Genomic DNA, 13,191 nt, shown 5'->3' on the forward strand with positions numbered 1-13,191 from the left:
ATAGCTAGGGATGAATCCAGGAGCTCAGAAGCCACATCTGGGGCTCCCATGTGGGTGGTAGGGACCCAAACACCTGAACCACCCACCCTCTGCTGCCCCCCAGCGTACCCAGGAGGTTGTATAGGAAGTGGAGGAGCTGGGACTTGAACCAACCTCTCTGCTAGGAATGTGGGCATTCCATCCCACGCAGCTACTTACTGTCACCCTACAGCAGTGCCTCCTGGCACTGGGGCGGGACATGTCACCATGTCCCTCTGTCACCATGTCCCTCCTTCCTGCCAGGTGGACTTCCCATATAGGACCAGTCCCAGGCGCAAACTCCTTTTCTGTTTCCATTGCCCATGAAGACGGTGATGTAACCAAACAAGGACCCGTGTGGGGCTGGAGCTGGTGGGATGGGGTGGTGGGGGCAGGGAAGACATTGCCACATGTCCCACTCCAGATGTTTGAGAGGAGTGGGAGGAGCATTGCCCCACTCCCCTCAAACATCTGGCTGCTTTGCACTTTTTTTTTATCATCAGTAGTTTTAAATATTAATGAACAGGTGGATTTGAAAGCCAGAGCAACACAAAGAAAGCTGGTGAGACCCACACAGAGAGGAAGAGAAATCTTTCCCCGGTGGCTTCACTGTCCCAGTGCTGCAACTACCCAGCCAGGGCCAGGCTGGACCAAATTTGAGCCAGGAGCCGGGAACTCTATCCTGGTCTCCCACACGTGCGCAGTCATGAGCAGGAGGCAGGAGGATTGGAAGTAGAACAGCTGGAACTCAAACCAGCGCTCCCATAGGGGATGCCGGCATAGCAAGCAGTGGCTTAACTCACTGAACCTCCAGGAGCAGGCCTGCTTTTGTGCTTTATAACCTGAGTGGCAGACATGCTGACTTACAATTCATCTGTTCTCGCCCCTTGCACTTGTTCTATGTCCTTCTGGGCGTCCTGAGAAGCTGGGATGAGTGCCCCCAAAATTTGTTCCCCCTGCTACCTTCCATTGGACGACCCCAGGCACGAGGGTGGGAAGCACATACAGCAGGGCCCTGGGGTCACAGGGCTTTGACTGGTGAAGTCCAAATCTGGTAATTGCATCTGTTCTGTCTCGTACAGGTGGCCAGATGATGCCAGATGCTGGCCAGCTGCAGCCTGTGGTGTCTGGGGTTGGGATGGGGGCCCCAGGAGTTCTCCACTTCTTCGCAGGAAGCCTGGCGTCCTGGCCAGGGCAGACCGTGTCTGTGGCAGACTGGCTATGACGTTAACATTGAAGGGCCTGAGTCCAGCAGCCATGGTCCCACATAGTCCATCTGTAACTCACCAACACCCCCGATCCCATTCCAGATCCTGCCCCATCGTGGTGTGAGGGACGGAAGGACCCTGGCCTCCACGCTTGGAGGGCTCCTCCACAGGAGAGAAACACAGTGTTAGGCCAGGGTGGAATGTCTTCTATGTCTATGACAGGGTACCACAGGGCCCAGGGAAGGCAGGGCAGGCTCCCTGGCGAAGAGGATCTTCTGGGCATCTTGAAGAATGAGCTGGAATTTGTCCTGAGGCCAGAGAGGCAGGGGGAGGGAGGAGTCTGTGTGCAGGCAGCTACCTGACCGCTGGCACTGGGCCCCACTCACAGCTCCTCCGGGGGCTTCTTGCCCCTCTGCTTCTGGCGCCACTGTCGGATCTTGCTGGGGAGTGTCTGTCTCCAGAACCGCATGTGGGCCTCCCGGGGCTTCTGCCTGACACGCGACACTAGGCCAATCTCCAGGTACTGCTCCGATTGGTTGAACTGGGGCCAAAGAGGCAGCCCCTGGCCGTTGGGGTCCCTGGATGGGAGAGATGAATGTGGATCAAGATCTCCTGTGCTGTCTGCTGGGCATATCTCTGTGTTCGGTTTTCATTCTTACCCTGTCCTGGCAAAGTGGGCCCACTGGGCCATCATGGTGAGGCTGAGTTGTTTCTCCTCCTCTGTGGCTTCTGGGAAGGCTGGTGGGATGGACAGGGCCAGATCAGGGTCAGGTGGGATCTTGGGCACTGGACCCACATAGCTATTCTTATGGCCTGCCTTATCCCCCTGGGGCAAGGTAGCCTAAGGGAACAGCTGTCAACCTGCTTGTTCATCCTTACCCAGCTGGGAGCCCTCATCCATGAGGAAGGGTCCCCCGAACATGAAGGCACTTTCAACTGCGTGGTCAGCTCGTACCCAGTCTGGTTTGATCTTTGCAAAACAGCTGGGGCGATGCTGGAACTCATAGAAATAAATGGGAGCCCCGGAATCTGCAGGGAGAGAGACAGTGAGCAAACGAAACAGGTGAGCATTAGCCTCCCAGGGCCTGATAGGCTCTTGTGCTTGGCATCACAGCGTTATTAAAGATGTATTTATTTTTAAAATTTTTATTGGAATGTGAGATTCACAGAGAGGAGAGATAGAGAGAAAGATCTTCCATCTGCTGATTTACTCCCCAAGTGGTCTCAATGGCTGGAGATGAACTAATCTGAAGCCAGGAGATACGAGCTTCCTCTGGGTCTCCCATGGGGGTGTAGGGTCCCAAGGCTTTGCACCATCCTCAACTGTTTTCACAGGTCACAAGCAGGGAGCTGGATGGGAAGTGGAGCAGCTGGGATACCAGCCAGAGCCCATATGGGATCCTGGTGCATGCAAGGTGAGGATTTTGACCATTAGGCTACTGCACCAGGCTCCAGTGTCACAGGATTGTAACAAAGTGGTCCCAACTGCCGGTGATGATGGCAATGACAGATGCAGTTAGGAGTCAGCCAGTGGGCACTGAGCCCTGTTCAGTGCACCCCGTGTGTGATGGCTCAGGTCATCCTCATGGTGACAACCCAGAGCCCAAGGCCACAAGACCTTTCTCTCCAGAGCAGCACACCCTGGGTGAGGACAAAATCACTTAACGCTTACACGAACCCCTCAGAGCAGGGTTGGGTGCTCTGGCGTGACCTTGGACATGCCACCCCATCTCTCAGAGCTGATTTCTGCTTCTGCAGAGTGATCTGCTAGGGATGGCTTTCACAGCTGCGGTGCAACCACTAGCCAAGGAGGAAGCTTTGGGGCAGCTCCTGGTGTGGAGAGCGAGGTGTGGGTTGGAGGAGGGGGAGAACTTATCCCCTATGACAGCCTGGCCACCTGTGATGTCCCAGCTCTTGCTCTGAGGCAGGAAGTAGTCAGGGACAGGCTTACCTTGGAGATTTCTTGAGAAATTGAAGACAGGGAAGTAGATGAGCATGTCGCCGATCATGTCCTGGAAGGCGTGGCGCCTGGCCTGTGCATCTGAGGCCCTGTCTAGGTATTCGTCTATGATGGTTGACATCAGCTCAGGGGGCACGTCCTGGGGCAAGCAGGCAGGGATGAAGGCTGCTCTGGGTCTGGAGAAGACCTTTGCCAGGAACCCCCCAGGGCCTCCTGCATGGATCATGTTCCCGGGGCCAGCTCCCTGCCCTGGCCCTCCTTTGCAGAAACCCCTGGGACTTTTAGAAGGTTTCTAGGTGTGATCAGATGGGGTTTGGAGTCAAATCTGAGCCATAGGACCACTTCTTGGCTATGTGACCTCAGGGTAGGTGGTTGACCCTCTCTGAAAGTTGGTCTGAAGTTGTATGAATGGAGAGGTTGCCAAAGCGTCCCAATGCAGCAAATGTGCATAGACGGAGACCCTCCTGGATTCCTGTTTCCTACGAGATTCTGCAGACTTAACATCCAGCTTCCTTCAAACTGCTTGAAGTCATTACCATTTACAGCAGAAGACATGGGCTCAGGGTGGGTGGAATAGCTGAGCAGGTGGCCAGGGCCGAGACTGGGGCTGGTTCCATCTGGCTCTACATCTGACAGTAGTATATCAACTACTGAGGCACTGGGGCCATGTAGAGAGGGCTCAAGCTGAGTCTGTACCTCAAAAGCTTATTCAATGAGAACAAGGCAAGCCTATAGCTCACAGAGTCCCATTGAGGACAGAAGGGGATGGCTGCCTGTCCCAGGGCTCACACAGGAAGTGCTCACCAAGGGCACTTTCAACCGGTGATGATGAGGAAGATTACTGTTTTGACTTATGCTCTTGGGGGTTCCTGGGCAGACTACAAACTGGGTGGTGGGTGGGAGGCCTTGGGCTGGGGGGGATCCATGCCCACCGCCCTCCAGCCCCCCTCTTCTTATCTCACCAGATAGGTCAAGAAGGGCTTCGCATAGGACAGCATTTCCTCTCGGCTTAACTGTTCCAGCTTATCCAGCAACCCCCAGGCCTGCAGAGACACCAAGACCCTTTCACTCCAGCCTGCCCACCCTCCCCAACCCCACTCCCATCCCTGGACCCTGAAATTTGTTATGGAGGCAAGTGTGGCTAAAACCACAGGCCTGCCACCTGAGAAGATGGACCTTCAGTTTGCAGCATGTGTGCTGGGCTGGGCTGGGGGTATCTGGGGACCGCAGAGCCAAATTCCCCAGGGCACAAGGCCAATAGCAGCTCTGTAGAGAATGGGCACTTGTCTCAATATTTACAATTTTTACTTAATTATTATTTTCATGCTATTCGAACGGTAGGTTCTCTCTCTCTCTTTCTCTCAACACCTTTCTTTGCTGCAAAAATTGACAACTGAAGTTGTCAATTTCTGAAATGCAAGGGGTTAAAATGACAGTTACAGGGGCTGGTGGTGTGACGTGTCATGTTAAGTTTGCCTGTGGCATGAGCATCTCAAATGAGTGCCAGTTTGAGTTCTGGCTGCTCCACTTTCAATCTAGCTCCCTGCTAATACATCTGGGAGAACAGTGGAGGATGGCTCCTGCACCCACGTGGGGGACCCAGTTTCAGACCCCTGGCTCCAGCCTGGTCCAGCCCCAGGGGTTGCAGCCATTTGGGTGAACCAGCAGATAGAAGATCTGTTTCTCTGCTTTTCAAGTAGCATGAAAATAAATACGAGTTCAGAAGCAGTTACTGTGAACATGGGTGAAGGAGGAAGAGCAATATAACAAGAGTCTCAGTAAGAAAGCATGGGCTTGATCTTGTATGGAATTCTGGGAGAGGTAGGAAGATGAACTTGGCCCATGAGGCCCTGGAATCTGAATGCTGTCCAGAATGTGAGAATGTCAGATAGATTGTCATTGGGTGCAAAGTCACAGTAATCAGAGTCACAGAGCCTGATGTATAAACCAAGGGATGCCGCACATTCTGTGCAAACGCTCAATTCCCAAGCAGAAGGTGCTTGTCTGAGACCTTTAATGAGTCCCTTAAACCTCGAATTGGAGTCCAGGAGCAGGGTGTGATGGTGCTGGGACAGGGCCCTTGACTGGAGGACGCTTACCCTGGGGATGAGCCAGCCAAACTCGTGATTGTTGATGCCCAGGAGGAAGGGCACGGGGCGGAACTTCTGGTCTTGCAGGAGCTCCTGGGGATTTTGAGGGAAGAAGACGCCATCAACTGTGCAGGTGGAAAAACTCTGCAGGACAAAGCAAAGGTGGTGGAGTCAGGAGGTGGTGTTCACCAGTTAGACTGAACCTTGAGGATGGGGCTTCAGTCCCCCAGCCTCTTGCCTGAATGGTTGAGGCCTGAAGGAAAGAGAAGGGGGTTGTGTCATAGCGTTAGGCAGCTCCAGAGATCTGAGCAGGTGTCTTCTGGGGAAGGCAGGTCCTGCTCCCTGTTCCTACCCTTAGGCCTGGCTGCATCCTCAGTCCCTTCCCCCTCGGCTCCCGCAGGAGCTGGACAGGATCGTCTCTGGGCTGCTGAGGTCCCTGGGAGGTGAGGCAGGTGGGCGTACCCCAGGCTTGGACGAAATCAGCTCCTTTCCTTCCTTCTGCCTCAGACACTCGAGCATCTCAGCCGGGGAGGTGGAGCTGCAGGCCAGGGACTTGGCCGTATTCTGGGGAGGACAAGAACAAAAGGGCCATGTCAGCCTTTCGGCCCCCACCACCCAAGCCAGTTGCCTCAAATGGAGCGGGACCTTGATGTCACACACTGGCCTATACCTGGTCTCTGTACCACCCCAGGGGAGTCTACCCTGCTCCATCAGGGGCATCCTGTGTGTGTGTGTCTCCCTTACTACCCCCCCTTACAGCAGCTTTTGGGGATACGATCTTTATTCTGCTCCTGGGGTTCTCAGAGAGTGTGTGCAGAAGGAGGGAGCCTAGCAGGGATCACAGCATGTCCTGGGTGGGGGTTCATGAGTCCATGGGAGATGAAGCTAAAGAGATAGCTGGTGGTCTCTCTTGCCCAGACTTTGTCTTGGCCATGTCCTTCGCTTCATGTGAAGCTTCCAGGATTGCCACCTCCTGCTCACCTTTCACGCCAAGTGATGCAATCGGTCAGTGCCCTGCTTCTCCCCACCCCTGGGGGGTTGTCTAGCTCCCCAGGTACTGCCTCTCACTTCCCTGGGGCTTCTTACTTCCTATTCTGTCCCTAATCTGCTCCATTCTCTCGGATGGCCGCTTCTAGGACCTACCACTGCACCTTTCATCTGCAGCTGTTACAGGTACAGTTTTCATTCTGAGGCCTTCTGAGGCCCCCGTGGCTATTCCTTTCATGGCCAGCTGTATGATGGGAGTCTTTGGGTGGAAATACACAACCTGACAGGCAATTTCTCAGGGGTGCTCTCGAAGACCCTACCCTAATGGTCTGCTTGGGGGTGGCCACCTCTAGGCAGCCCTCTGATTGTCTGTCCACTGGACTGTACCAGCTGTCTGTCCACCAGACTGTACCAGCTGCTTCCTCTGAACTTTCCATAGGTGATGCTGCCTTCATCCTAGTGGATCCCTCTCTGCCAACCGGGAACCCTGTACCAGTGACCTCCCCCACTTTGGGGGCTCCAGAATGGGTTGGGGATAAGGTAAGAGCATGAAGGACACACAGACCTGAGCTTTAAGCCACGGGTCCAGGTCTATCAACCTTGGAATGCTGATAACCCCACTCTGGGCAATGGCTCTGTGGAACAATCCTGTGGCCATGGGAGACAGGACCTGTGTGCAGAGAATAGATGGCTCTCAGAGGACAGGGCTGATATGCAGGGGCATTCCCCTCCTACTGGGGCTGCCCGTGGCTGCTTACCAGAGCCGAGACGATGCTGGCCCCTGCAGAGCCGCCAAAGATGGTGATACAGTCACGATCCCCTCCAAAGGAGCCGATGCTGCCCTGCACCCAGCGCAGAGCTGCCACCACATCCAGTAAGCCCTGGTTGCCAGGTGCGTGCCTGTCCCCAGTGCTGGGGACAGAGGACGGTGGCGGTCAGCACAGGCAGGCCCCCTTGCCCGCATGTTCCTCAGTCTTTGAAGATTTGGGCTGCTTTGAATTGCCACCAGGATGGACATCTGACCCACAGCCGGCCCCAGGGTCAGGCTTGACTCTGAGCCACCATTGTAATCTATGTGGCCAGGGTGGCTTATTGGGTGGTTGGAACTTATTTACTCCTTGGCCTCATTCCCCACTGCGTTCCTGGCTGCGTCCCAGCATGCAACACCCTGCCCAAGGGGCCCAAGTTCACTGTGCAATTGTGGCCTTGGCCAGGCTCCTCCCCCAGGAAGGAGTCTCGGGAAAGCACCATTCTGCCCTGCTCCCCTCCAACTCTTTGCCTGGGTTCTCTCCTGCGTGTTGAGCCTGTGCTGGGCTGGGCCTGCTAACTCATCTGAAGAAGCCGAGGATGCCCAGACGGTACTGGACTGTGACCACCACCACGTCTCCATAGGCAGCCAGGGCTGAGCCGTCCTGGGATGTGGCTGAGCCAACCACCAGGGAGCCCCCGTGGATCCACACCATGACCTATGGGGACAGTAACTTCAGCTACCCCCTCTCCACCAATCAACTCATGGGGCCTCTGGGGAGGGAAGGAAAGGCTGGGCAGGTGGGAGCTAGACAGGCAAACAGGGCCCCTTGTGGCTACGCACTGGCCTCCCGGTCCCAGTGGCAGCCTCGGCGGGGCTGTAAATGTTGAGGGTCAGGCAGTCCTCTGAGATGGGGAAGACATGATGCTCTCCATTGACTGTGAATCTGCCATTGTTCATTCTCTCCACATCCTGCAGGCACCTGCAGCCAAGGCAAAGCTGAGGACCAGCCGCTCAGCCCCATGATGTCCCATCACAGGACCCCGCCAACCGTCTGCCTTGTTACTCACATGGGGGGTGCATGACTGGCATCCCGCACACCCTCCCAGGGCTGGGCCGGGAATGGGGCTGAGAACCGGATGTGTCCCACTGGGGGCTGGGCGAATGGGATGCCCAGGAAGACATTCACCAGGCGGTTTGTGCCCTTCACGGCCACTTGCTGGCCTCGCAGCCGGCCAAGAGGCGTGTCCACTTCTGGCTGAGTGACTTGTGGCTCTGAGGGAAACATAGGAGACCATGGGGTGAATGTACAGCCCCCGTGAGGTCGAGGTGAAAAATGGACTCTTGGTGCAAGGAGAGGCCACTTATGCACCCAGGGTGCCTATTCTGCCAGGCTCTTGGCACGAGGCACTGTGGTGGAGCCTTCCCAGCAAGCTTTAAGCCCAGTCTGGGGTTCCTGGCTTCTCCATGGGCTCCACATTCATCACCACCATTTCCTCTAGACCAAACTGCATCTGCCAGGGGGATGGGTACTGGGGCCTCAGATTGTTCGTCTACTGAGGTCTGATAAGTGTCCTTTATTTCTAACTTCTAAAGCTTTGACATTGAGGGTTTTGCTAAACTTGATGAGCTGCCTCTCCCAGAGCTGTCAAGCCCTAGAACTGGGAAATCTGGCATTGCACTGGACTAGGGCAGTGGGCAGAAGTGGGACAACAAGGCTTTCAAATGCAAATAAATTCACAGCTACACCCCAGCTGCCCCCTCCTTCATGGGTTTGCACACATCTGCCTGCCGTTCACCTGCCCTCACCACTTCAGGGCCAAGGCAACTAGGGACAGCTCCTATGCCCCAGAGCTGGAAATTTCCCATTAGCCAATCCAAAGCCTGTGTGTGTGTATGTGTGTGTGTGTGCATGCATGCGTGTGCAGAGCCTTCCCCAGTTCCACATTTTCCTTGGGGGCTGTCTCTGCTTGCTGAGAGCCCTTCCCACCTCCAGTTGGCCCTGGGCAGACCTGGATGGCTGCTCTGCCTCTTGCTTCTATTGAACTGTGGAGCAGCTTCTTCCTTTGTGACAGCCCTTTGCCTATGCACTTGTTGGCCATTCCCTGATTGAGGCCTATATTGGGGTACTTAGACATCAGGACAGGTGTTGGTGCCATGGCATATAACAAGCTAAGCTTCTGCCTGTGATACTGGCATACCATAAGGGCACTGGTTCATGTTCCGGCTGCTTTACTTTCTGATCCAGCTCCCTGTGTATGGCCTGGTAAAGCAGTGGAAGATGGTCCAAGGCCTTGGGATCCTGCATGCATGTGAAAAACCCAGAAGAAGCTCCTAGCTCTTGGCTTTGGATTGGCTCAGTTCTAGCTATTGCAGCCATTCGGGGAGTGAACAGATTTGTCTTTGTCTTTCCTTTTCTCTTACTCGATCTTTCAAATAAATAAATTTTGAAAAAATTGAAATAAAAACCACTACAATCTTGTCCCCAAGTGGGACTTCTCTCGGGACCAAACAGGTAGTGAGGGCAGAATCCCTGTTCATTCGAGTGACGTTCCTTCAAACCTGGCCTGTCTTGCAGAGCCTCTCCTCCCTGCCCTGACTCACTCTGGCAAACCCTCCGCCCCCACCCTGGAAGTCCTTCCTCCCTGCATGACCCCCAGGAATGCCTTACCTGTGGCCTTGATGGGAAGCACCAGGAGCAGACAGGCCACCCAGAGTAGGACACTGGGCCGAGCTCTGCCCACGGTTCCCATGCTGCTTGCAATTGCCAGTGGTCAGGAGCTGCAGTGGGTGGAAGGTGGAGCGTGAACTTTGGTACAATCCATCTACGTGTGGACCGCCATTTCATGCAAATGTGCCTAACCGGGCCGCCCCAGCTGGCTGGGGGCCAACCTCAGGGCCAGTGCCAATGGCCAGGCCTGGGCAGGGAGGGCCGGAAGGGCACCCTGTGGAGGACCCACCCCACGAGCCCTACGTGTTCACACTCCAGCTCCCCTGACCCCATGACTACTGTATGCCTCCTGATATGCCCCCAGTGGTCGACCTGAGGGAATGGCAGCCCACAGTGCTGGGGTGCCTTTTTGTGACCACAGGCCTGGGTGGGGGCTGGCATTTAGTCTTGTCTGTCACAAGTGGAGGGAACAGAAGTTGATTTTTTAAAAAAAGATTTGTTTTATTTTTATATGAAAGGCAGAACTACAAAGAGAATGAGAGACAGAGATCGATTAAAAAAATGAAGTTGAAATTCATAGAACATACAATTGATGATTACAAAGTATACAGTTCTGTGGGCTTTAATACCAAGTGTTATGCAACCCCATATCTCATGGACAAACACCCTGTAACCATTGACTGAATTGGCACCTGCATTCTACTTGCTGTAGATACCACAGAGATAGTTGTTTGTACCATATGAAACCTTTTGTGGCTGGCTCCTTCCACTTGACCAACGTTTTTGCTATTCATCCAAGTCATAGCATGTGTCAGTGCTTCAAACAAATTAGCTTGTGTATATGAAAGGCAGAGGGAGAGAAAGAGAAAGAACTTCTAGCTGTTGGTTCATTTCCCCAACACCTGCGGCTGGGCCAGGGGCTTGCAAGTCCTGCAGGTTTCCCCTGTGAGTGCCACGGATCCACGAACGTGAGCCATCCCAGGGTGTACATTGCAAGAACTTGAAACCCGAAGTGCAGCCAGGACTTGAAGGCAGGCCCCTGTGAAATGAGACGTGGGTGTTCTAAGTGGTTTCCTAGCTGCTGTGCCAAACGCTGGTGCTCGGTCATTACCAGCTTCAGGCTCCAAGCCGAGCCCATTTCCCACTGTGACTGCATGATGGCCCCTGTGGCTGTTGCGGGTGACTCTCATGGAGACCTACTCTGTGCGAGGCTTAGCAAGTGGTGGGACAGAAGTGAGAAGGAAGGGGGTGAGCTGAGGGGTGGAGCAGGGTGTGTGTTGGGGGGGGGAAGTGGCTGGAAGACCTCACAGGTGATTTTGTGCCCCCTCCTTCTCAGCTGGGGGCGAGTAGAAAGGCAAGGTTGTAGGGTTGTAGGGGTGGGTGAAAACACGTGTCTTGGAGCGCAAGGCAGCAAAAGCCTGTTCCTGGGACCAGATAGTGGGGTACGGGGTTGGAGTTGTCCCCTTGCAGGCTTGGGTGATCCCACAACCAGGGAGGGTGGGACTGAGCCCTAGGCCTCCAGCATCAGGCTGGCTGGGGTGGAGCAGGTCATGGAGGCCTTTTTCCGGTGCTCCATCTGGTGCCCAGGGCTGGAGGGGAAGGCCTTTGCCCTTCTGCTGGGAAGAACCAGTGTGGCTTCTTGGATTTTGCTTGGCAAGTTTCCAGAGGGCTGCAGGTGGCTTGCCTGCTTTTTGGGGCAGGGGGCCCAGCCAGCTTCTTTTTTTTCCTGCTGTTCTCTTCCTGCTGCTTGCTGCCAAGCCATGACCCTGACCACCTCCTGGCCACCCGGGCCATTGTGTGACCCTTGACCCTGCTGAGGTTCTTAACTCCTAGTTCCCTGGTCTATTTTCTGCTTAATCTTTCTTGTGGGTCATCCTGGAGCTCGTGTCCTTCCTCTGCCTGCTCCTCTTATCTGGTGCCTCATCTATGCCCTTGGTGAGGGGAGAGTACCCATCTGAACCCCAGGCTGTGGACCCAACTCCCTGCTGACGTTGTGGGTGGGCCCACCAGGGGCAGGGCAAGCCAGGCACACCAGGGAGAGAGACTGTCACCCCTTCCTTGTGTGAGTGGAAGGTTGGTGCCTCCAAAATCTGTACCCCACACTTCTGGCTTGCCTCACGTGCTCTTCTGATTTGGTGTGTTTCCTGTGGGTAGGTGTGATGGAAAGGGAACTGCTAAGTTCACAGGGTAATTGTGCTTTGTGCATGTGGCATTTGGGAGCTAATTAGCCCCCACTGCGATGATGGGGGCTTCCATGACAGAATCTGTGGCTTTATGAAGAGTGAGAGACCTCAACTGGCACACTTGCTTTGTTGCCCTAACCCCCGCTAGAGTGCCCTCTGCCAAGCATGATGTTGCAAGAAGGCCTTCAATGACTACCTGCTGCCTGCCCTTGATCCTGGACCCATCTGTCTCCAAAACTGTGAGCTGAATAGATGAGCATTCCTTATAAATCACCCCCTATACATCTTCAGTTATAGCAAGAGAAAACAGACCAAACCCTGTCCCTTTCAAGGTAGTTTGGGTTTTTCTTTCAAAGTGAAATGCGCCCTCATCATGGGACCCAGTGCTTCCTCCTCCCCTGTTGACCCAAAGAAATTGAGGTGAGGCTGCACATAGCGACTTAGCTAAAAAGTAATCACAACAGCTTTATTAAAAACAGCTAAGAAAGAGAAGTCATGTCAACACACATCAGTTGAGGAGTGGATAAAATGTGGTACATCCACACCCAGAAAGTGAGGCACTTTGGGTGAATCTCAACACATCAGGCTAAGTGACAGAAGCCAGCCACCAATGACCCAGTCCCAAGTGGTTCTGTGGGTCCTCTCTTGGAGGAGAGGTGGACCACAGTGGCCAGAACCCAGGGAAAAGGACAATGACTGACACCAAAGGGGGCACGAAGGAACTCCGGGTGGTGATGGGGTACAGCCAGAGGTGGTCCCTTTGCTTGTCGTCTATACGTATTCCAAATTAGCAAATTGCACACCCCAAAATGGGTGAAATGAACTGTATGCTAATTTTTAAATATGTCTGCTTATTTTCACCTGTTTGAGAAGCAGAGCCATAGAAAATAACCTCTCTGCTGGTTCGTTATCCACCTGCCCACTGGGCCAGGCTAAAACCCCCAGCCTGGAATCCTATTTAGTTCTGGATTTAACCTAAGTCTGGTTTAACCTAAGTCTGGTCTGCCATCTAGTGGCCAGAGTAGGCAATGGGGGAAAGAAACCCACGCATTCCCAAATGGATGAAGCTCTATTGTTGGGTTTAAAGGCATTGGATGGAAAAGTGAGGCCTTTCCAGAGGAAAGATCTTAGGGTGCATGTACCAGGGAGACAGCTGTTAACAAGAGAGAAAATGATGTGGTGGGAATGAGGCCGAGTACGCACAGCCGGCGCCTTTGCGAGCCATGATCAAAGTAAAAGAGTTTGGGGGAAGGAGCAGCAGGACAAGAAAAGTTAGGGAAACCATAGGGTCAGGAGGCAAGAGAATCATGTGTTCTATGTGGTGAT

General features: G+C 54.2%; 1 protein-coding gene across 1 annotated transcript; it reads right to left on the reverse strand.

The window, feature by feature from the left end:
* Positions 1-1,608: 1,608 nt before the first annotated feature.
* Positions 1,609-9,764, reverse strand: LOC121157797 (carboxylesterase 3-like). Its single transcript, XM_040982176.1, is given in 13 exon segments — positions 1,609-1,804; positions 1,886-1,955; positions 2,106-2,255; positions 3,178-3,325; positions 4,149-4,229; positions 5,286-5,420; positions 5,739-5,840; positions 6,829-6,933; positions 7,022-7,175; positions 7,584-7,729; positions 7,855-7,993; positions 8,082-8,286; positions 9,683-9,764. Coding segments are annotated over 13 exon segments (1,713 nt in total).
* Between the last annotated feature and the right edge of the window lie 3,427 nt (positions 9,765-13,191).

This window comes from Ochotona curzoniae, unplaced genomic scaffold, assembly GCF_017591425.1.
Source record: "Ochotona curzoniae isolate NIBS_2020 unplaced genomic scaffold, NIBS_Ocur_1.0 contig_3622, whole genome shotgun sequence".
Taxonomy (NCBI): domain Eukaryota; kingdom Metazoa; phylum Chordata; class Mammalia; order Lagomorpha; family Ochotonidae; genus Ochotona; species Ochotona curzoniae.